Below are 24273 nucleotides of genomic sequence, written 5' to 3'. Positions count from 1 at the left end.
TCTAGCTCATCCCAAAGATGCTCCCCCCAATCCAGTTGTCTCTCCCTCCATCTTCCTCCCATCTCATCCTTCCTGTTCCTATCCCCTCCCCCACCCAGTCCCCTCCTTCCATGTACCCCCCTTGTCTATTTCCCCTTCTCAGTGAGAATCACGTGTGCCCCCCTCTTGGGGACCTCCTTGTTCCTTAGCTTCTTTGGGTCTGTGGTTTGTAGTATGGTTATCCTATAATAGCTCTGCCTCAAGAGCCAGCTATTCCACTCCTGGACCCGAAAGATGCCGCACCGTACAACAAGGACACTTGCTCAGCTGTGTTCATGGCAGCTTTATTTGTAGTGGCCAGAATCTGGAAACAAACCTACATGTCCTTCAACCGAAGAATGGATAAAGAAACTGTGGTATATTTACACAATGGAATACTACTCAGCTATTAAAAACAAGGAAATATTGAAATTTTCAGGCAAATGGATGGAACTAGAAAAGACCATCCTGAGTGAGGTAACCCAGACCAAGAAATACATGCATGGTATATACTCACTCATAAGCACATATTAGACGTATGGTACAGGATAACCATACTACAATTCACAGACTCAGATGTCTCTCATTGCTGTGAGTTAGGCCACAAAGCAGTTAAATTTTACATATTTAATTGCATTTACGTTTTCTTCCTTTGTTTTACCAGGAACATCCTCCCCATCTTCACTTTACCTTTGACAATGAGTCTTTAAATTTTTGTTACTGTTTTAGTTTCTTTTCATTTTATTTTCTTTGTAAGAGTCTTGCTCGAATGTATGTGCTTTGTGCCACCAGATTATCAGAAGAGGCTATTAGATGCTCTGGAGCTGGAGTTCTGAATGGCTGTGAGCTACCATGTGGGTGCTGGGCATCGAACCCAGGTGTTCTGCGGGAGCAACAGTTACTTCTAACTGCCAAGTCATTTCTCCAGCCCCTAGCATTGACTTTTTGAAGCAGTTGCCCCAAGCAACTCATATTTTAGATGTTTCTCTTAATTTGGAACTCAACTTTTTGTCCATTACATTAATTGTGAATGGGAAGTTAGGTTGGCAGCCTTGGGTTGAACCTTTACAGCAAGAATCTCTCAGAGGCAGGCGGATCGCTGTGAGTTCGAGGCCAGCCTGGTCTACAAAGTGAGTCTAGGACAGCCAAGGCTACACAGAGAAACCCTATCTCGGGAAAAAAATCTCTGGTTCATTTTACTGCAAAGTGGTATTTAGACCCCCAAATGTATGTGTCAGATGTGAATTTTATTTTTTACTGGGTTGACAGCACATCTAGGTCCTTTAAGTGAGCAAAGCTAGGAAAATAATTTTTTTAAAAATCATGAATTTAAAATGATATCTTCAGAGATAGTTTTTAGCTTTCAGGGGTCTTATACCCACTTTTATCTTTTTCTTCACTGAAAACATTGATTTCTAACAGTGCTAACATAGACCTTTTTAAAAATTAAATGCAGCTTACCTTTTAAAAGATTTATTTATTTTATGTATATGAGTGCTCTGCCTGCATGTACACCCACAGGCCAGAAAAGGGCACCAGATCTCATTACAGATGGTTGTGAGCCACCATGTGGTTGCTGGGAATTAAATTCAAGACCTCTGGAAGAGTAGCCAGTACTTGTAACCGCTGAGCCATCTCTCCAGTCCCAACAGACTCTTATTTGCTTTGTTTTTGTTTTGTTTTTTTTATAAAATAATTACAGAGGCCTGGAAAAAATGGCTCAGTGGTGAAGGGTAGGAATATTATAGAATGCTTTGAAGAGAGGAAAGGAAGAAATGTGATTATATTATCTCAAAAATTGAGGTAAAATTGTAATGAATTGTTTTCAAGATTTATATGTCTGCCACATGAGAGCCTGGTACCTGTGAGGACCAGAAGAGGGTGTCAGATCTCCTGGAACTAGAGTGTTACAAATGGTTATTAGTTGCTATGTAGATGCTAGGAACTGAGCCCAGTTCCTCTACAAGAGTAACCAGTACTTTTAACCACTGAACCATTTCTCCAGCCTCTCAAAAATGTTTTAGACTATGTTAAGTTACCCGTGTCCACCATAAAGGAAAATATTACTAAAGACCCTTCAGACATTGAAAGGACTTTTAAGAGACTATTACAGTGGGAGAGAGCAGGTGAGCTGTCCTCACCCTTCACTGGCTGCAGCATTCAGAAGAGTGGCCCCTATGCCTCGCCTGGCTAGCACAGTAGAGCTGGCTCCAGGCCACAAGAGTGTGAGAGCATGAATAAATTAATAAAAAATATTTTTAAAAAAGAGTGTGAGAGCTGGTCCTGGCCCTCACCTGGGCAGTGCAGTAGAGTTGCCCCTGGTGGTGTAGGAGTGTGAGAGCTCAAGAGCTGGCAGTGCTAGAGAGCTGACCCTTATGGCGTGAGCACGATGAGTTAGTCCTGCCTCTGACTGGCTGCCTCAAGCAAGAAAGCTGGCCCCGCCTTGCACCTAGGCAAAGCAGAGCTGGCCCTGGTGTCATGGATAAAGGAGAGCTGGTGGTCTGAACAGCACAGCCACCACCCAGGCCCATCCAACATCTATCCCATGTATGAACTGCACATGAAGGGGCTGGTCCAGTGTAGGATCTCCCTGACACAGGGCAGCCCCAAGATCACTGAGAGGAGTCCCTATGAAGCTCTTGTGTTGATAGTGTGGCAGAAGCCAGAGGCCTTTAACCACACCAATAACTCAGGACAGGGGACACTGGCAAGTAAAACTGGACAAAAGAGTGTACTGTGGGACACACCGAAGCTTCCACAGTAAGATTGGTTGTTTGTTTGGTTTGGTTTTTACTTTGTTTATGTTGTTTTTCTCTTTTATTTGTATTCTTTGCTTTCTTTTGGGAGGAGGTTGCAAGGGTGGAGGGGGGGATATGGAGGGATGGGAAGATGAGTGTGATGGGGTGCGTGATGTGAAATTCACAAGTCAAAAGTTTTTAAAAAGAGAGTATTATGTAACTGGTTTACGAGTTGAACAAAACTGGAAAAAACTTGAAAAAAGAACTTAGTAAAACTGATATAATAGGAAATAAAAATATTAACTCTTATTTTAGTAAAGTTAATTTACTATAAAAAAAAAACTCTTAGAAGCTGGGCATGGCTTGGTGTTGCATGTCTGATCATTGTACTTGGTAGATAGAGGAGAGAGAGAATGACACAAGACCCTGAGGGTCATTCTAAACATGGGGGGATAAAAGAAAAACATAATCATTTTAGTAAGAAAAGGGTATATTAGCCGGGCGTGGTGGTGCACGCTTTTAATCCCAGTGCTCGGGAGGCAGAGGCAGGAGGATCTCCGTAAATTCGAGAGCAGCCTGGTCTACAAAGCCAGTCCGGGACAGTCAGGGCTACACAGAGTAGCCCTGTCTCGGGAAAAAAAAAGAAGAATGTAGAAGTTCTGTATACTGAAGTTGAAATCGTTACTGAAAGAAATTAAGGACCAGAATAGATGGAAAGATATACTGTACTTAAAGATAGAAAGTGTGTGTGTGTGTGTGTGTTTGTTTTAGTGGTGCTGGGGATAGAACCCAGGATTTTGTCCATATAAGGTAAGTACTTTACTTCTTAGCTATATCTCCAACCACATTGTTTTGTTTCCACTATGCCTAGCCAGACTGTAGTTTAAAATGAAAAGGGAAAAGTTGCTAAAGGGAAACAGGAATATATCTTCAAAACTCTGAAGATTAAAAAATATTTTGTAAGCTACAGGGAGCAATAATTATTAAGGGGGAGATAAATTGGACTTCATTAAAATTTTAAAAATTGTTGTTAAAATGGCATCTAATAATGTCACATGGATTATGTGACCAACAAGAAGCACTGTCTATATATAGACATTCATGTCTCAGCCAGTCTCAGAGCTATTCCCATGTAGTGGGGTTAGCAGTATAAGCTACCTGCTTGTTCTGCAGTTTGAAATTCTTCACTCACGTCCCCATTGTAGCCCTCTCCCTCATCCATCCCCTCTCATTCATCCCCTCTCCCTCATCCATCCTCTCTCCCTCATCACTTTATTCCTTCTCAAGTCTCTGAATGGGCTTGAAAACCAGATAGTTTGGTTTTACAATTAAACTTAGTTGTTTAGGGGGTAAGATGTTTTTAGGTCTAGATAGATGATTTAAGTTGATAGAGATGAGATATGATATTGACTTACATTCAGAATTTTAGACACAACAAGATAGGCAAGTTGCTTTCTTCAAGGTTGCCAAATACAAATAGACAAAACACTATGAACATAACATTAATATAATTCCTGATTATTTCATGGTTCCTCTTGCTGTACGTAGTTTATTGTATATATGTGTAATAATATAAATGTATATGTAAAAAAGAGAAAAATACAATATGTTAACAAAAAATTGTTGTGAGATACAATTCAGAGCTGGGCAGTGGTGGTGCACATCTTTAATCCCAGCACTCGGGAGGCAGAGGCAGGCGAATCTCTGTGAATTTGTGGCCAGCAGGTTGGCCTCTACAAAGCAAGTCCAGGACAGCCAAAGCTACACAGAGGAGAACCCTGTCTCGCAAAATGGGAAAAAAGGGGGCTTAAAAAATATCAAGCCAGCTCGGGCAGTGGTGGTGCACGCCTTTAATCCCAGCACTCAGGAGGCAGAGGCAGGCGTATCACTGTGAGTTTGAGGCCAGCCTGGTCTACAAAGCGAGTTCAGGACAGCCAAGGCTGCACAAAGAAACCTTGTCTCAAAACAACAAAAAACAAACAAACAAACAAATCTCAGGCATTGTGGCATTTAATCCCAGCACTCACAGATAAAAAGCAGACAGATCTCTTAAGTTTGAAGCCAGCCTGGGCTACATAGTAAGTTCCAGGACAGCTAGCACTATATAGAGAAACCCTCTCTCAAAAAGAAAAACAAAACACCACTAAGAAATGCAAAAGAGGAGCTGAAGAGATGGCTCTGCAGTTAAGAACACTGGCTGCTCTTCCAGGGTACTGCGGTTCAATTCCAGCACCCACATGGCAGCTCACAATTGTCTATTACTCCAGTTCCAGAGAATTGGAACCCTCATACAGATGTACATGCAGGCAAAACACTAATGCACATGAAATAAAGATTTTGTTTTGTTTTGTTTTTTAAAGAGGGCTGAAGAGATAGCTCAGTCATTAAGAGCACTGACTACTCTTTCCGAGTGGCTAACAGCGCTCTACAACTCCAGTTCCAGAGATATCTGATACTCTTTTCTGGCCTCCACAGGCCCTGCACACACATGCTGCACAGACACACATGCAGGCAAATGCCTATACCTATTAAATAAAAATAGCTAGATCTCAGAAAACTTTAAAGAATTGAAAAGATTGTAGCCAGTAATTGTGTTACAAGTCTGTAATCCTAGCATTCAGGAAATTGAGGCAGGAGGATCTCAAGTTTGACGCTAGTCTGGGCAAGCTGGAGATGTAGCTTTGTGGTGAGTGGATTCAGATTCCAGTATGGTGTAGGAAAGGGAGAAACTGTGAAAGTAGAAAAAATAGAAAATGTATATGTAATGAAGGACTTCTGTGCAAATGTATATATATGAATACTTTAATAATAAAAGATAACCTAAGTTTTACAAAGGTAAACTTTCTTCATTTTTTGTGGCAGGATCTCAGTCAAATCCAAAATGTGCTAACATGTCTAGCTAGCTAGCCAGATTGCTTTTGGGATCTCCTTCTTCCAAGCTGGAAGTAGGAGCCAGCTGGCATTTTACATAGGTTTCTAGGGATCTGAACTCTGGCCTTCATTGCTTCCTTGCATGGCAAATGGTTATCCTCTAAAGCAGTCCCCAAAACAGACATTGTTTTAATGGATACTTCATGAAAGGAAGATATTTGAATCCTGACATCAGTGAAATGCAAATTATAACCACACTGAGATGCCACTGCACCCTCGCTGGAATGGCCAAAATTAAAAACTGATAACAAGGGCTTTTACTTAGTGGTAGAGTGCTGGCCTGGCATGTGTCAGGCTATAAGTTTGATTCCCAAATAAAAACCCCAACACCACCAAATGCTGCTGATAATACAGAATAGGGCTGATGAGGAAGGATGCCAAGGAGCTAGGAGAGTGTGTCACACAGCTTTATGCACTAAGCAGAAGTCATTAGATGGTACACTTAAGATTTATACACTTCAGCTGGGCATGGTGGCGCATGCCTTTAATCCCAGAACTGGGGATGAAAGTTTGAGCCCAGCCTGGTCTGCAAATCGAGTCCAGGACAGTTAGGGCTGTTAAACAGAGAAACCCCGACTCAAAAACAAACTAAAAGAGGATGGAAATACGCAGGCCTTTAATCCCAGCACTCAGGAGGCAGAGGCAGGGGGATCTCTGTGAGTTCAAGGCCAGCCTGGTCTATAGAGGGAGTCCAGGACAGCCAAGGCTACACAGAGAGCCCCTGTCTCAAAAAAACAAAAAAGAGGATGGAAATAGATTTTTTTTTCCAGTTAATGACATGAATGCCAGAGTGTGTGTGAATTGTCTTATTTAGGATTTCTGTTGCCAAGATGAAACACCATGGCCAAAAAGCAAGTTGAGGAAGAAAGGGTTTATTTGGCTTACATTCAGAAATCATAGCCCATCGCAGAAGGAAGTCAGGACAGGAACTCAACTACGGCGGGAACCTGGAGGCAGGAGCTGATGCAGAGACCATGGAGGAATGCTGCTTACTGGCTTGTTCCCCATGGCTTGCTCAGCCTGCTTTCTTATAGCTCCTGGGACCACCTGCCCAGGGGATGGCCCCACCCACAATGTGCTGGACCCACCCCATCATTCTCTGTGTAGCCATGGCTGTCCTGGACAGGCTAGCCTTGAACTCACAGAGATCCACTTGCCTCTGCCTTCCCAAGAGCTAGGATTAAAGGCGTGTGTCACCGCACCTGGATTACACCTGGATCTTATGGAGGCATTTTTTTTTTAATGGAGGGTCCCTCATTTCAGGTGAGTCTAGCTCATATCAAGTTGACATCAAACATCAAACTATCCTGGACAGGACTAAAGTAATTTTTGTGATGCATTAAAAACAGAATGGGTTGCGTGTACGTGACCTAGAGTTCAACCTTCAGGGTTACAGAAAAATTAGCGGATGAGTGGATGCTGTTGACATTGGGACAGTGTAGGTGATGAGTATACAGACATCTCTGTATTGTTTTTTGTTTTCTTACATATTTGAAGATTTTCTATATAATATGTAAGACGTGCTTGAAATAATGAGTTTGTTTCGGTGGGGTTTTTTCTGTATTTTTTTAAACAGTATTTCCCTATATAGATTTGAATCTTCTTGTCTCAGCCCCCCTGTGGTTGGGATTACAGGTGTGCATACCAGTCCCAGCTTTCTCTTTACTTTTTAGATTAAAACATCTTGGTGATTAAGAAGTCAAACCTGGGGGTCCTGGACAGATGGCTCAGAGGTTAGGAGCACTGTCTGCTTTCCCAAAGGTCCTGAGTTCAATTCCCAGCAGCCACATGGTGGCTTGCAACCTATAATATGATCTGGCGCCCTCTTCTGGCCTGCAGGTGTACATGGCCTAGAGAGATGGTTTAGTAGTTAAGAGCAGTTGTTGCTCTTAGGGGAAACCAGGATTTATTTCCCAGCAACCACATGGTGGCTCAGAGCCATCTGTCACTCTACTTCTAGAAATCCAATGCCCCCCTCTAGCCTCTAAGGGCACCAGGCATGTTTGTGGTGAATCATTCAAACATAAAATTTGTTGTTGTTTTCTTTTTAATCAATTCTTCTGGGCACTGGTGTTGGGCGCCTTTAATCCCAGCACTCGAGGAGTAAGAGGTAGGAGGATCTCTGTGAGTTCGAGGCCAGCCTGGTCTACAAAGCGAGTCCAGGACAGCCAAGGCTACACAGAGAAACCCTGTCTTAAAAAACAAAAGGTTAGCATATTGTACACATTGTTGGTTGCTGTGCTCAGTCTATTTTTCTAGTTTACTTTTTTTTTCTATTTCTTTAAAAAAGATTTATTAGGACAATATCCAGTAGCTCCTCCTGGAGAGCAAAGTAGGAATTTTCTACAAACCACTCAACACTCAGCTAGGATTATCACGGATTTCCCAACCACATCTCTCTTCTGACAGGAGGAACATTTCCTTGAAAAAGTTTCCACATGGCAGTCTCACATCGGCCAGCAGCTTCCTGTCCACACAGCAGTTAGGGGCAGACCAGTCCCACTTCTGACAGAATTCCTGGAAAGGTCATGCACTCAAGACAAATCCCCCACACCACCCTGTAGGCGGGTGACTAGTCCAGAATGTAGGAGACTCTAAAGGAAATTGAACCGCAACTCTTCTTCAGTAAAGTCCAGAGTGGCCTTGGTTCTTCCTGCTGGAGGAGGCCTGCAGACCCTTCCGCTGTTCTTCCTGGTAGCTGCACCCATAAGCTGGGCCTGGCCTGAATTGGCAGCTTTAGAGCCCTCGGGGCCTCTGGCCACTCTGCGTCCCTCTGAGCCCTGTAGTCCCCAAACAAGGAACTCAACGGCTGGCTCTTCTGGGGCAAGGGAGTCTTCACTGCACAAGATTCGGACTGGCCCAGCAGCCTGCTTTTTCTGCTTGGGGGTGGGTTTCTGTGTCTTGAGAGCCAGCTCTAGCTGGTCCACACACAGTGCCAGCTCCTGCGCTAGCTGCTCTGCCTGGGCCTCAACATTGGGGGAGCTTCTTCACCTAGGGCTGCTTTCTGGGAGGTCTTTTCCGCTCCAGTTGTCCGGGGTGGGTTTCCTGTTCCTTTTGCTTCACCAACACACTTCTAGTTTACTTTCCCTGACTCTTGTCTGGAGATCACACCCACTGGCACACTGATCTCTTCTTCAAGCTGCATGAAGCTGTGTCTTCTTTCTTCTTCCCGCTTTTGACTCCCTTGTATAGATGAACAATGCTTTTTCAGTCTGGCAGTTTCCTGTGAATGAACATGTGGCTCATGGCAGACTTCTCTTCTGAGAAATGATGCCATATTGGAAAACACTATACAGTACATGTGTTGTTTTGTGTTTTACCTAACCTATTTTTAATTTCTGAGCTTTTCTCATCTGTTTTCTCATTGTGGGTGATACTCCTGTGGGATTTCTCTGAAATATTTTCTGCTTTCTCTAGAGACAGAATTGGAGTCTATATAATACTGATTCTCTGAGCCTCCATCCCTTGCCATAAAGACCCTCTCGGGTTGGGGTACAGAGTCTCTATGGTCTCATTTCAGAGGGAGGCTGGAGACAGAAGTTCTGTGAAGGGTACAGCAGATTGACAGATAGACTCAACTTGAGGAGGAAGCAGTCTAATGCCCCTTAGAGGCCAGAAGATATGGGCTTCGAGTTGAGGAATACATTTTTGGATAGTTTGTAGGTCTCTTACTGCCTGGAGAGTTCTTCCTTTTTGTGTGTCTGAACTTATATTTCAAAGCAGTTGAAACGGTACTTACACAGTCAGCCATCCTACAGTGAAGATTTTAAGGTTGGAATAACACAAATCTACTTACATATCCAAACTTGCACTCGGTGGTGGTGACAGACCTTTAGTTCCAGCTCTCAGGAAACAGAGGCAGACTGAGCTCTGAGTTCAAGGCCTGCCTGGTCTACAGCCAGGTATTGGCATACTTTTAAAATCTATTTTTATTTTGGGCTCCTTAAATCCCTTTCTCCCTTCTCCACCCCAATCCCTTCCAACACCCCACCACCAGGTAGGAGAGAAAGAAGGTGAGTGGGGAGAGGGGGCATGGTTTTCCTGAGCTGCTTCCTGCTGTTCAGGTTCCTTGGGTTCCTTGGGGTGAGTCCAGTCCTCCTTTCAGGTCGTCTCCAAGTTCTTCTTGTCCAACTGTATCAGCAGCAACCAGGAGCAGCATGGGGGAAGCACCAGCAGCCCTCTTATTTCTCAGAGCCCCCCCCCCCCTCTCTCTCCCAGCTGACAAACATCACCATGTGCCCTCTCAGGAGCAGTTCTCAGCTGTGGACAGACTGGAGCCGCCCCCCATATCCCACACCTGGGATTAAAACAAAAACATGTTTACATGTCATAAACCAAACCTTCCACAACAGGAACTGGATAGTAATTATTGCTGAATATCCTCAAGGCAGTTAGTTCATCATCACAGAAACTGCTAAAATAAACATCAGCATCAAGTATATTCAGTGTTGTGGCGCTGTCATCTATAGTAATTCCCAAACATTTTCGTCATACCCCCAGACCCACACCACATGCACTCTGGGGAAAAAACCCCTCATTATTATTATTAAAGTCAGGATGATCCCTGGGGCTCACTGACCAGCCAGCCTAACTGACAACTTCCAGGCCAATAAGAGACCTCGAAGGAGTTGGGTGGTATTCTTAAACATTGTCTTCTGGCCTCCATATTCATGTGCACACACACCAGTACATACAAGCATAAAAAGATAAAATTCGGTTACAAAGTTGGACACAGCATACATCTGTAATCCCAGCCAGTACTTGGGGGATCAAGAGTTTCAGGCCAGCCTGGCCTCCGTGAGACCCTGTCTGGGGTGGGTGAGGCCTTCTGGTTACTATAATACTGTAGCACACCGCAGCCATCACTTCTCACTGGAACCAGCCTGCTTGCTTTCTCATGATGCTTCAGAAGATCCTGGATATCTTTTGCTCCTGGACAGGCATGTTCTGGGAGTCTAGTTTAGGCCACCTTTAGCAGTGCTTTTTCCTAAAACATGAAGGCTGAAGCTTAATATCTATTTCATCCCCATGTGGCAGCTTCACCTTTTACAGTATAGTGTTGTGGTTAGAATTGTGCTTGTTTCGGCTACTAAGAGAAAGTGCTTCATCAAGGTTTCCAGGTGTTCTTTAAATCAGGCTGTGTGGATCTGTGTGAGTTCACTGCCAGCCTGGTCTACAGAGTGAGTTACTGGCTGCCAGAGCTGCCTGTTTTGGGGGCAAAAAACCAATAAATAGCAGCATATGAATTTGTAGTGCCAGCTAGCCTAGAACTCATCAGGTATGTACTATGCAGCCTGACCTAGAACTTACAGTGACCCTCTTGCCTCTGCTAAGTCCAGTCGTTTCTCTTGCTTGTTAGCACTTCAAAACATTATTCTTGGAGCTGAGGATGTGGCTGAGTGGTAGAGCACCGCCAATTGCCATGAGGCTCAGTGTGGCGGTGTCCGCTTTAATCCCAGTGCTTAGGAAGGGTAGTCATGGAGATTTCTGTGTGTTAGCTTTAGCCTGATCTACACAGTGCGTTCCAAGACCGCCGGAGCCACATAATAAAAAGACCCTGTCTCAAAAAAATTTGCCATAAACCTGTAGACTTTCTGGTAATATTCATGTCATTTCCGCTTTTGAAACATATTATCACGTCGATACTATGCATATCCCTTTTACCCTGAATCCTTTTCCCCTTGAGAGTTGGAAGTCATCATAATGTTCGGTTCTAAATACTTAAGCATGAAGCAGCATAGTGCCACTATTCTGGAAGTTAAGCAATGAGCTAATGTAGAGCCTTATTCATATTTCTCTGAATGTCCCATTAATGCCTGTGTGTGTGTGTGTGTGTGTGTGTGTGTGTGTGTGTGTGTGTGTGTGTGTTCGTGTGTGTACGTGTGTACACACCTTTAAAACTAGGATCCAGTCCAGGATTGTTGTTACGTTCAGATGTTCTTTCTCACTCTTTAGTCTGTGTCTTCCTTCCATTCTTCCTTTGTAAGTGTGTTTTAAGACGTTTTCTAGTATCTTCTCTAGATACTTATTTGGTTCAACATTTTTAGGTGTTTCAACAGGAGAGCTGTGTGCCACATTAACTGGAAAGTGCATCCTGACTATTCACTTGGCATACATTTATTAAGTGAACACTAAGCAGGAAGATGGGAATTGGTGCACTGTGATAGATTTTATGTTCGTGGAGGATGGGGGATAGTGTCCTCTGGTTCCAAGGCACAGGGTAGGAGAGAGGGAGGAGGAGGGAAGGCTTAATCTACAGGAGGAAAGATCTCCAAGTGAAAAGTCAGGAAAGAGCAGGTCTAGAGCTGCTGTTGATATGTGTGGGCAGGGGCTGTCCTTCTAGGGAAGGGCATCACAGTGAGTAATAGTGTAGACACAATAGCAAAGGCACATGTTTTCGTTGCTCTCACTATAGATGGTTGTGAGCCACCATGCACTTGCTGGGAATTGAACTCAGGACCTTTGGGAAAGCAGGCAGTGCTCTTAACCTCTGAGCCAGCTCTCCAGCCCAGTGTTACTGATTTTTGTTAATATATGTGTACATGTGTGTTCCTGCTTGTCTGTGTGTGCACCATATACATGCAAGAGCCCTCAGAGGCCAGCAGCGAATGGCATCAGATCTCCTGGAACTGGGCTTACAAGTGGTTCTGAGTGGTCCTGTGGTGCTGGGAATCTGGGAACCAAACCTGAAGGTTTCTCTGCAAGAGCAGAGGTTAAGTGCTCTTAGCCACTGAGTTACTTGTTTTTAACTAGAGAATTGGCTGGCATGATGGAGCATGCTTGTAATCCCAGCACTGTGGAGAATTGAGGTCGGGGGTCTACTAGCCTTAGCTGCAGAGTGATCCACAGATGGACTAGTCTCCACATTTCCTCTCCACCTTAATTAGCAGTGAGAAAATACAATCTCAGACATCTGTGTGCCTTTCAGTACACCCAGACTTCTTTTCTCAGTCATTGGCACTGCTACGTGCCCACAATTCTTAACTTAGTTCTGCCCTGTCCACCACTGAGCTCTGTTGATTCCTCTGCTAAACAAGTCCCAAATCCTCTACTGCCTACATCCTTGGCCATGCCTAGGCTATTGCCAGGTTTTTCTTGACCGCCCCTCCCTCCTACTCTGTACTCCCATCCCCAGCTTTTCTGGATTCCTCAGAACCAGAGTGACCCATTTCACCTTTGAGCTGGTCTAATGTATATACTACCCTTGGGATATTACTATTGGCTTTGGAATATATCCAATATACTACGGGAGTACTATGGTGAGAAGTTGGTCTTTTTTAAGTAGAATGTTACATTTGATAATATAGTTAAGCTCCTTTGTTCCTGTTTGCATGCATTATAATATTACAGTTTTGCTACGTTTGTTTTATTTTCAGTTACGTTAACTTTTATGTGATTCATTGGACATAATTTTATAGTCCAAGAAGTGTTCAAAGGCTCTTGTTCTCACTTACCCTTGACTTCATTAGTTTCTAGTCTAGCCTACAATCCTGGTCCATATGAGAAGCATGTCTGTAGTTTAGTTTTTTCTTTTTCTTTCTGTGTGTGTGTGTGTGTGTGTGTGTGTGTGTGTGTGTATTGTTTTGTTTTGTTTTTTCAAGACAGGGTTTCTCTGTGTAACAGTCCTGGCTGCCCTGGACTCGGTTTGTAGACCAGGCTGTCCTTCAACTCACCCACCTGCCTCTGCCTCCCAAGTGCTGGGATTAAAGGCGTGCGCCACCACACCTGGTTTGTAGTTTGTTTTTTCTTCAGGAAAAATCATGAGACATGTCTTTCTCCAGCCCCATAGCCTTCTAGCAGCCCCATAGCCTTTTACAGTTAGGCATTTCCAGACGTATGTCCTGAGGGTAGGTTTCTAGAAGGTGTTCCTTTGCTGGTGTGCTTTGTATTTGATGGTGGTTAACATATTTCAGAGTTACAAGTAAGAATTCAAGTCAGCTTCTCATGTTAGCAGTTTTCTCAAACTCAAGTTCAGTATCATGGGAGCAGCCCTTGTGTTCCAAAGGGCCTTGTGGAGTTACATGCAAGTGATAAGTACCTGGTGGTCTTTCTTTTGCCAGCTTTGCTGATGAGTGCCCTTCTTTCCTCTGTCACTGAGAGCTTAGCACATTGCTTCTAGATGTACCTCACAGCCCTAATTCTCCTAGTCTTAGACCAACAGGCAGCTGCTATTTCTTTCCAAACCTTCCTTACTCTGGCCTGCAGCTCATAGAGCAAGCAGTGCAGTGTGGCCACTGTCTCTCCACAGTGCTCACTAGAGCATCAGACAGAGTTTGAACCCTAAGGTACATGAAGGGCCTCCACCAAGAAGAGCCAAAGCTGTAGAACAAAAACAAGATGGTTGCCATATTCCACACGCTGTTCTAGTACACTTCTCTCTTTCCTCTGTTTCTGCTGAGGATATAGTGATTTGGGGGGCGGGTAAGGAATAGCTTGTGATAAAGACCCATGTGACCCAGGATACAATTTTTTCTCATACTGGAACCCTAGGCAGTAGTTGTAATTCGCTTGAGTTAGCAATGGTTCTGCAGTACCTTGTGGTCTTTTGCCCATAATTCTTATAGACAGGATGCCCCTGGGATGAGATTAACTACTGTAGTAATGAGGAAACTGGGGCCTCCACTGCTGAAATCACTTGCTGGGCTCCTTTTCTTTTGAGAATGGCAAAGTCATGAGGCTGGAGCAATGACTCAGAAGTTAAGAGCACTGGCTGCTCTTCCAGAGGATCTAGATTCAAATCTCAGCACCCACATTGTGGATTAGAGTCATCTGTAATTTTAGTCCAAAGGGACCCAGTTCCCTCTACTGGCATTAGGCACTTAATGTGACACACAGACAAAACATAAAAGAAATGACAAAGCCAGAATTGGAGCTCAGGTGGGCCAATTCCAGTCCTGCATGTTCTTTTCATGACTGTGCTCTGTGCCACTTTGGGGGGGGGGGTGCTCCTAAAACATGCTGTGGTAGGCAGTGGAGAGCCTCTTGTCATATGGCAAGCCCAGGGGGTCATCAGGTGCAATTTATAAACTGACTTCTGCTAGTGGTATTTTGAGAAGCCAGCCCCATGGTGCTTATATTCAGGAGAAAATCATTATGCCACTTTCACAACAGTAGAACTAGAGTTGCGGGGCCTGGAGAGACAGCTCAGAGGTTAAGGGCACTGCCTGCTCTTCTAAAGGTTATGAGTTCAATTCCCAGCAACCACATGGTGGCTCACAACCATCTATAATGTGATCTGATGCCCTCTTCTGGCCTGCAGGCAATATTCGCAGGCAGGGCAAGTTAGAAGGGAAAAAAAAGAAGGAAAGAACGAGGGTTTTGAGTTCTATGGTAAAGGTCAAGTGTAGTTGACCAACATCCCCAGCTGCTACAGAAATTTTTGGGCCTGAGCTTGGTTCAAGGATACTTTGTTTTGGGGAAGTTACCAAGCTCATCCATACTCACTACTCTACAGACAAGTGTGTTTTCTGTGATACTTATGTATTTGTTTAATACTTCAGGGAGGAAAAATCTGAAGACCAGGATCTTCAGGCCCTCAAAGACAAGCCTCTGAAATTTAAGAAGGTGAAGAAAGACAAGAAAGAAGACAAAGAGGGCAAACATGAGCCACTACAGCCTTCAGCCCACCATTCTGCAGAGCCAGCAGAGGCAGGCAAAGCAGAGACATCAGAAAGCTCAAGCTCTGCCCCAGCAGTGCCAGAAGCCTCTGCTTCCCCCAAACAGCGACGTTCCATCATCCGTGACCGGGGACCTATGTATGATGACCCCACCTTGCCTGAAGGTTGGACACGAAAGCTTAAGCAAAGGAAATCTGGCCGCTCTGCTGGAAAATACGATGTATATTTGATCAAGTAAGTAAGAGCAAGTCTTGTGTCTACAGAAGAGGAAAGGCCAGGTGGGTGGGAAGGCTAGATACAAGGATCCATTGGTACTACAGCTCTAGGGAAATGTATGTGCCCCCTGTAGGATGCTTAAAGGTAACATCTACACCAGATCTGTTCAGAAAGCACTACAGAGGTTTCCCTGCTTAAGAATAGTGTGCCCTTTACCTATGCCACACGTCAAGTTCTTTCTGTTTGTCTCTAAATCAGTTGTAAGAAAAGCCCCTCTCTAATAGGACCTTTGGAAAGGGACACAGATGGACTGCTCCTTCTGCATCTGACCAGCTGTGCACTGACCACTTAGTATTTTCTGTTGAAACAGAATAAGTTCTGGAGCCAGAGGTTTAGAGAAGCAGCTGAGAAATACATCAGACCTGCCTCTTAAATGATCCCAGAAACGCTAGCAATTTTCCCAGTATTTTTAGGTTTATTTAACCTTCAACTCTTCCCAAAGAGGCTGAACACCATGCCTTGGTTAAGATGCAGAAATGGTTTGATGGTGGATTAGGTCTGGGTACCAACCAACAGAATCAGCCCAGCCCAGTGGTTCCCCAGTACTAGGCCTCACCCCTTTGGTTTCTGGATTGTGGAGAAGCCAGGGTGTACAGAGTGGGCTTGAAGTCAGATGGGTCCTCTGTTTTTAGGCCCACCTATTCTGGCTCCTTAACAAGCTATAGATGTACCCATTACCCCTAAGATGATTTCTACTCATGCACCTGGCTTGATTGTACCCGCCAGTTTTAGGTCTTCTCAAGTTCTTCTTCAGTTTGATCCTTGTTCACTGACAGTGTCTTAGAAGAAAGCTTGTCAGTACCACCCTTTCTACCTCAGTGTCCATGTTGTCAAAACCTTCTAACTATTCTTTGGGTCTCTCTGTTTGTCTCCACAGCCCCCAGGGAAAAGCCTTCCGCTCTAAAGTGGAATTGATCGCATACTTTGAAAAGGTAGGCGATACTTCCTTGGACCCTAATGATTTTGACTTTACGGTAACTGGGAGAGGAAGCCCCTCCAGGAGAGAGCAGAAACCACCTAAGAAGCCCAAATCTCCCAAAGCTCCAGGAACTGGCAGGGGTCGAGGACGCCCCAAAGGGAGCGGCACTGGGAGACCAAAGGCAGGAGCATCAGAAAGTGTTCAGATGAAAAGGGTCCTGGAGAAGAGCCCTGGGAAACTTCTTGTCAAGATGCCTTTCCAAGCATCGCCTGGGGGTAAGGGTGAGGGAGGTGGGGCTACCACGTCTGCCCAGGTCATGGTAATCAAACGCCCTGGCAGAAAGCGAAAAGCTGAAGCAGATCCCCAGGCCATTCCTAAGAAGCGGGGCAGAAAGCCTGGGAGTGTGGTAGCAGCTGCTGCCGCTGAGGCCAAAAAGAAAGCCGTGAAGGAGTCTTCCATCCGGTCTGTGCATGAGACTGTGCTCCCAATCAAGAAGCGCAAGACCCGGGAGACAGTCAGCATTGAGGTGAAAGAAGTGGTGAAGCCCCTGCTGGTGTCCACTCTTGGTGAGAAGAGCGGGAAGGGACTGAAGTCCTGCAAGAGCCCTGGGCGAAAAAGCAAGGAGAGCAGCCCCAAGGGGCGTAGCAGCAGTGCCTCCTCACCCCCTAAGAAGGAGCACCATCATCACCACCATCACTCAGAGTCCCCAAAGGCCCCCATGCCACTGCTCCCACCCCCCCCCCCACCCCCATCTGAGCCCGAGAGCTCTGAGGACCCCATCAGCTCCCCTGAGCCCCAGGACTTGAGCAGCAGCATCTGCAAAGAGGAGAAGATGTCCCGAGGAGGCTCGCTGGAGAGCGATGGCTGCCCCAAGGAGCCAGCTAAGACTCAGCCCATGGTTGCAACCACCGCCACAGTTGCAGAAAAGTACAAACACCGAGGGGAGGGAGAGCGCAAAGACATTGTTTCATCCTCCATGCCAAGGCCAAACAGAGAGGAGCCTGTGGACAGCCGGACGCCCGTGACCGAGAGAGTTAGCTGACTTTACACAGAGTGGATTGCAAAGCAAACCAACAAGAATAAAGGCAGCTGTTGTCTCTTCTCCTTATGGGTAGGGCTCTGACAAAGCTTCCCGATTAACTGAAATAAAAAATATTTTTTTTTCTTTCAGTAAACTTAGAGTTTCGTGGCTTCAGGGTGGGAGTAGTTGGAGCATTGGGATGTTTTTCTTACCGACAAGCACAGTCAGGTTGAAGACCTAACCAGGGCCAGAAGTAGCTTTGCACTTTTCTAAACTAGGCTCCTTCAACAAGGCTTGCTGCAGATACTACTGACCAGACAAGCTGTTGACCAGGCACTCCCCACAACATCCCCTCCCCTCCCCACCATGTGCTCATTAGAGAGAGCAATTGAGAGGACACTCCCATTTTTGGTGCCATTGATGCCCTGTCCATAGCTTCCCTGACTTCCACCACCCCAACTCCTGATCTGAGGAACTGGAAGGTGTGAGGCAGGAGAAGACTATGGAGGTGGCCAATGACTGTGCACAGTAATTCCAATTCTGGTGGCATAGTCTGGCCCCACACCAACCCAATCCAAAACAGAAAAGTGGCGCCTGCCTGTTCCAGCTCTGGCATGGCTAAGAGCAAGTCCTAAATTGCTCGATTATAGACTGGCCTGAGCCACAGAAGAAGATGGCCCCGGGTGAAGTGTCATCATCTGTTCACAAGACATGCTCCCTAGAGGATAGTGCTAAAATGGTGCCATGGAGGCAGCAGGACAAGGTACAGGCCTGCTAGGTGGGGTCAAGCCAGGCCTAGTGCCACAAAACAAGAGAACAGGCTATGACTAGTAGTTAGGGACTTAGTAGATGGGACAAGCGGTATGGGGGAAGAAAGGAAAATATTCTTCCAATTACTTTCCAGTTCTCCTTTAGGGACAGCTTAGAATTATTTGCACTATTGAGTCGTCAAGTTCCCACTTCAAAACAAACAGATGCTCTGAAAGCAACCCGGCTTGAAATGGTGACACTATGTCCCACAAGCCACCAGATGTGGCACTGTTCAGAACTACCTGGATTGTATATCCCTGCGCTTGTTTTAAAGTGGGCTCAGCACATAGGGTTCCCACGAAGCTCCGAAACTCTAAGTGTTTGCTGCAATTTTATAAGGACTTCCTGATTGCTTTCTCTTTCATCCTTCCATTTCATGCTTTCATTTCCTCCCCACCCTCCTTCCCTAGCTCCTAGTTGTCTCCTCTGTTCCAGGCAGCTGCAGTGCCCAATCACGTGCTTACTTGACAGTAGTCAGCGGGAGCCGTAGGACTGTCCCTGCCCTTTGCCTTCCCATTGCCAGTGCCAGCTGTCATGTTTAACCCTGAGCAAGTGCTGGGCTCCGCTGAGTCCTCCCTAGCCTCTGTGAAGAACAAGAAGGTGGTAAGGTCTTACTCTCCTAGGGAGCCCCCTCTTCGCTAAGAAAAAAGTCAAAAGGCTTTTCGGACCCTAAACAGTGAGCCTTTTCATCTTCTGCTATAGAAAAGTGGTCTTGAAAGTGGGTCACATGTGGTAGCTAAAGGAGATAGGCCCCCTGTGGCCTGCCAGAATCACTGAGTGACCCCAGTCTAATGTCAAGCATAGTGTGGGCAGATGCAGCCCTGAGCAGGGAGTGACACCAGGGTCTCTACCACCTCCTCCTCTTTCCACACACACACACCCCCAACTCTTACTCTTGTGCTCACTGGGGACTGGGCGGTGCCAGGACATCCCATGTTTCAACCTCTGCTCCATTGAAGGCGTAGTGGTGGCTTTTAGAGGCTTGGCTTTGCTGTGGGATTTTAATTGGTCAATTTTCATTTGGGACCCCAAAGTTGTAACCTCTGTTCAGGAAGTCCTTGTCTAGCTGCACACCCTCATCATGTTGGTATAACCTTTTCTGTGTTTACAGAGATGTCGCATATCTAAATCCGACTGAGAAGTACCTTATCAAAGTAGCAAATGAGACAGCAGTCTTATGCTTCCAGAAACCCCCACAGGCACGTCCCATGTGAGCTGCTGCCATGAACTGTCAAGTGTGTGTTGTCTTGTGTATTTTTGTTACCAGTCCCCTGCTTCCTTACTGCGGTGTAATCCTGGAAGAGTGAAACATCCTAGAAATTGTCTAGCACTTCCTTGCCAGTCTTTAGTGATCAGGAACCGTAGTTCCAATTGATAGCTTAAGATAAAACCATGTTTGTCTCTTCTGGAATGGTTAGAACTAAGTGAGAGATTTTTGCCCCATTCTGTTTGCAGAGTCATAGTTGGACTTTCTAGCGTATTTGTACCCATTTCCTTGTGCTATAAAAGCAAACCCTGTGAGCAGCTTCCTATCAGGCAGTCTGTTTGCCTGCTCTGCTTTTGATCCTCTCAGTCTTGCCTGGGATTCCTCCCTGGGGAGGGAAGAAGGGTGAGAAGAGGGACTCTGGAGGGCTCAGGGTGTGTCCTTCTGAACTCCTGCTTCCTCCGATGACAAAAGGCCCCTGCTGTCTACCCCATTCCCCCTCTTGCCCCACCCCGACTCCCACAGTGGCCTCGCACTCCTCAAGGACACCTTCCCGTACCCTCACAGCACCTAGCCAGGTTGACAGCAAATTGTTTATGGGGTCCGCTTGGGGTTTTGCCTGTTATACTTACTTAGTCCAATGAAATGGGCTCCTAGGTTAAGGATCCCTCATTCTTGGAAGACAGCCTAGGCTATTAGACATTCATGGTAGGGATTGCAAATTTTCGGATGCCCTTTAATTTGGGGCCCCATCTTCAGCCCCCTCACTCTCCTGCTTTCCAGTACATAGAGCTGGTTCCAAAACTGCAGCTCCTTAGAGTTTTCTTCACTTCCTGCTTTTTCCCCCATTCCCTCATCCATAAATAAGAGCGTCATGAGTCAGGCTCCTTTAAGCAGGGAGCTTTGCTGGGGTTTTTCCCTGGCAGCCAGGGACCCTGTATAGCTCTCAGGCTGCCTCTGCCTTGCAGTCAGGTTGGCAGGAGGTCAGAGGGAAGAGCCTTAAGTCATGGGATTCTCGCCAGCTGTGTCTGGCTCAGACCTGGAGTGTGACCTTGATTTTGTTGTATTTGAACATTGTAAAGATTGGGTGGTGTCTTTCACAGAATATGTGAAAAATACAGGAACTGACCTACAGCTCTCAGATACCTGAGGCTAGGTCATTAAGGTCACACCCAGTCTTCCCTACCCTCCTGTAGTTGTTAGTTACTACCTCTCCCTCCAACTACAATCATCTTACCCCAGCCTTGCTCATTCTTGAGTCTGTCTTAACCAGTGGAACTGCTGCCCTTGACAGTACAGTGAGTTGAGGACTCTTGGTCACAGCCAGGCCCAAGTACAGCTCCCTTCTGCTGGTGCTGTATTTCTATATCAAAAGGCACAGGGGAGGTCTAGAAATCACTCCTCCCCCAGTCCACCAGTGCCAAAATAGCCCGTGATCCCAGCATGGGGACAGACAACTGTGTTCAGTGCTATCACAACAGACTAGAGGGCAGGAACATTGGAAGTGGGAACCAGAACAGCCGAGATTGCTGCTGTCCCACTCAGCTCGCTATTGCTATGACAGTGATAAAACAGGGCAGTAAACCAGAAACAGACTGCCAGGTTTGGCAGGGAAAGAGTTTCCTTAGCTAACAGAAACCTCTGGATTTTAAATAAGTTGTAATAAGTAGCTCAAGCCCATCCAGGAAGAAGCAAAAGGGTTGGAACTGACCAGATGAGACCAGCCAGATTTCATGGAGCCCAGCTACCTGAGCTCTGCAGCACTTCTCTTAACTATAGTCTCCTTCCAGAGCATTCCAGCCAGGCTCTCCAGACTGAGGAGACATCACAGGTGCCAGTTCTTCAAGATGTTGTGCATTGGTTCATAGCCTCTGTCTTTGCCCCAGATTCGTTGCGATTCAGCGTGGGTGACTGAGACTCAGAGAGAAAGCATGGCATAGAGCCCCTGCAGACCATGGCATAGCAGAGTCCCCAGTTGAAGGGGGCTGGGGGCAAATGCAGCTGGGTCTGGGCCTAGCTCAAGCCCTCTGCTCTGTCCACATCCTCTTCTGGCTCTTCCTTCCTGCTTTATGCCCCACTCTGAAGAGATTTGTTGATTCTCTCCATTTTTATGTCTTTCTCTTTTATGTACTATATCAATCTTTAGAAAAGGCTTAGTCTAATTGTTAAAAATTGCTAGGATACTGCCTCCCCCAAGGTCTAAAATTATATGCTAAAGGGGAAAAAAATTGAACACTGAAAAACCAGTTCTGAACAATTTAGAAGGAAAACCTTGAAAACACTTGGCAAAAAATTACATCTTGATGTTTATGAATAAGAGGAGGCTTTGGGAAAAAATGTTGATCTAAAAATACTTAGTTCTTGGCCTGAGATGTCTAGTGAGTGATCTGGGCAAAGGTAACTCCAGGCTGAAGCCTCTTGCATGTGAGGAGGTGGTACCCAGAGCCTTTTGATGTTCGAGGGTTTCTTAGCAATGGAAAGCCAATCCCTCTTTGGGTAGCACTGTTGACCTTATCACTTAGTGGTATGGATGCTCTTGGTGCATCAAATGGAACACTCATCAGTGACCCGGAAGGCCCAGCACAGCGCATCTGCTCTCTTACTTTAACTGAGCCTGCCCCAGCACTACTGCACAAGCTCAGGAGAGTCTGCTGCCTACAGAGAGATTATCTCTCCCTGGGGCCTCCTGCCCCTTGAACTCTACCTACTGCCCCCCCCCCCCCCACCATCTTGGCACAGATGAAATGGCTATGTGGCAAGCACTTTGGCATGCCCTCCTAAATTTAACCCCAGTTTCTCCCTTCCTCCTTAAGCCAGCCTGCCTGCCCTCTGCAGAAAAATGAAAGCACATGGGGTGGAGAGGGGAAAGGAGGCAGGAAGACAGGCAGGCAGGCAGCAGAAAGGCTCTAGGGGGAGGAGAAGCCCCTCGTGGGAAGAACTAAGTACTCTCTTTGAGTTTAAGAACACTTCGACAATTCGCAAATGACTGTTGCTCCCCACTCTCCCCTCTTCTCTTTTATCAGGCCCTGCTTAGCACTGAGAGCAAATGCAGTGAACAGGCAGAGAGGTTGGCTCCTGCCCACTCATAGTCCTTCTCCCTACAGTGTTTGTGTGTCAAGTGGCAAAGCTGTTCTTCCTGGTGACTCTGATTATACCCAGTAACTTATAGATTATATGCATAGGTCTGCTTTGTCTCTTCTATTCTGGGCTTTTGATTTGCTTTTCAGTTTTGCTTTTAGTTTTCCTATTTTTATTTTATGCACCAACTAGACACACAAAACAGTTGAATTTATATATATATATATATATATATCTGTATATTGCACAATTATAAACTCATTTTGCTTGTGGCGCCACACACAAAAAAAGACCTTTTAAAATTATACCTGTTGCTTAATTACAATATTTCTGATAACCATAGAGTAGGACAAGGGAAAATAAAAAAAGAAAAAAAAAGAAAAAAAAAAGACATCTGTCTGCTGGTCACGTCTTCAGACCAAGCAGATCTGTGATCTTTCCTCGCTTCTTTCAAAGGCTTCCCTGTGCTAAGTGAAGGAAGCTCCAGGCTGCACCCAGGTGTGTGCTTTGTTTCTCCTTTGCTGTGAAAGGGGCCCCAAGATTCTGGGTGCAAGAAAGTTCATTTCAGCATGGCATAGGGAGACAAGAACACTCCCTTTACCTATTGAAGTTCATAACTTAGTGGACACAGCCCAGTCCCCACCTCTAGCGGTGAGGAGCTGTCGTGCATGGGGGTGGCCCAACCTCCTCCACCCTTCTCTGGCCAGGGAGAGCCTGTGTGCAGTAAGTCTGGCAGGCTTCCCCCAGTTAGCAGGGCTTGGAGCATTGCAAAACCCTCCTCATTTTCCTGAGTCCAGGGGCTGGAGAGGAGATAGGAGGCTTGACCTGTCTCCAGACCTGTGCCAGGCAGAATGCCAGAGATCCCAGAATCACATTCAACAGTCCAGCGGGTCTCCAGAAAGTAGCGAAGACTCCAGAGACACCCCTTTCTCTTCTCCTTGCTCCCATGAGTACCTACATTTGCTTTTGAAATTCTTGATGAGCAGTATCTGCTAGAAAGTTTAGCTGTAACAGTTCTTTTTTGCGAAATGATCATTAAATAATTAAAGACACACACCCCCAAAATCTAGAACCTTGTTCTTCCAAAGCAGAGAGCATTATAATCACCAGGCCCAAAATCTGCCCCCACACCTCCACCCCCATCCCCTCATAATTGCTTCTTCTGAGGCCAGAATACCACAGAGATTTGTAGGTCCTTTGGGTGGCTGGGCTACCCTTGGGGCTCTTGGAGGACGGGCTGGGGAAGCCTCTGAGACCATATCCTGGGGCCTTGCTCTAGGGAGCAATCAGTATTAGCAGAATGTGACATCATTCCCCAGCCAGCATGGGATGGAGGCAGAAGAGGCCAAAGGGTTGTCGCCACTGATAACGTGGCCACTGACAGGTAGGTGACCATGTATGTCCCTATGCGTGCTTGACAGCTTATGTGAGATCAGCACCCAAGTTAGCGTCACCTGGTGAACTCTAGCCCTGCCTGGATGGAGCAGGCCATCCAGTTCAGGGTTTCTGGGCAGCTGGACAACGGAGTGTGAGAGGCTTGCAGAACTTGAAGCCTGCTCCTTCCCTTGCTACCACGACCTCCTTTTCCATTTGATTTGTCACTGCTTCAATCAATAACAGCCGCTCCAGAGTCAGTAGTTGATGAATATATGACCAAATAT

The 24273-nt window shown here is 45.9% G+C and overlaps 1 protein-coding gene across 2 annotated transcripts in view; it reads left to right on the top strand.

The window, feature by feature from the left end:
• Positions 1 to 19209, top strand: part of Mecp2 (methyl-CpG binding protein 2) — a 37808-nt gene extending 18599 nt beyond the window's left edge. For both annotated transcript variants that reach the window (XM_051141328.1, XM_051141329.1), the window contains 2 exons: positions 15188 to 15538; positions 16458 to 19209. In XM_051141328.1, the coding sequence (XP_050997285.1) occupies positions 15188 to 15538; positions 16458 to 17541 (1435 nt within the window). In that variant the 3' untranslated portion in view covers positions 17542 to 19209. The remainder of the gene's footprint in view (positions 1 to 15187; positions 15539 to 16457) is intronic.
• Positions 19210 to 24273: the final 5064 nt, after the last annotated feature.

Source organism: Acomys russatus, chromosome X (assembly GCF_903995435.1).
Source record: "Acomys russatus chromosome X, mAcoRus1.1, whole genome shotgun sequence".
In the NCBI taxonomy this organism is placed as follows: Eukaryota; Metazoa; Chordata; class Mammalia; order Rodentia; family Muridae; genus Acomys; species Acomys russatus.
This window is presented reverse-complemented; position numbering and strand designations above follow the sequence as displayed.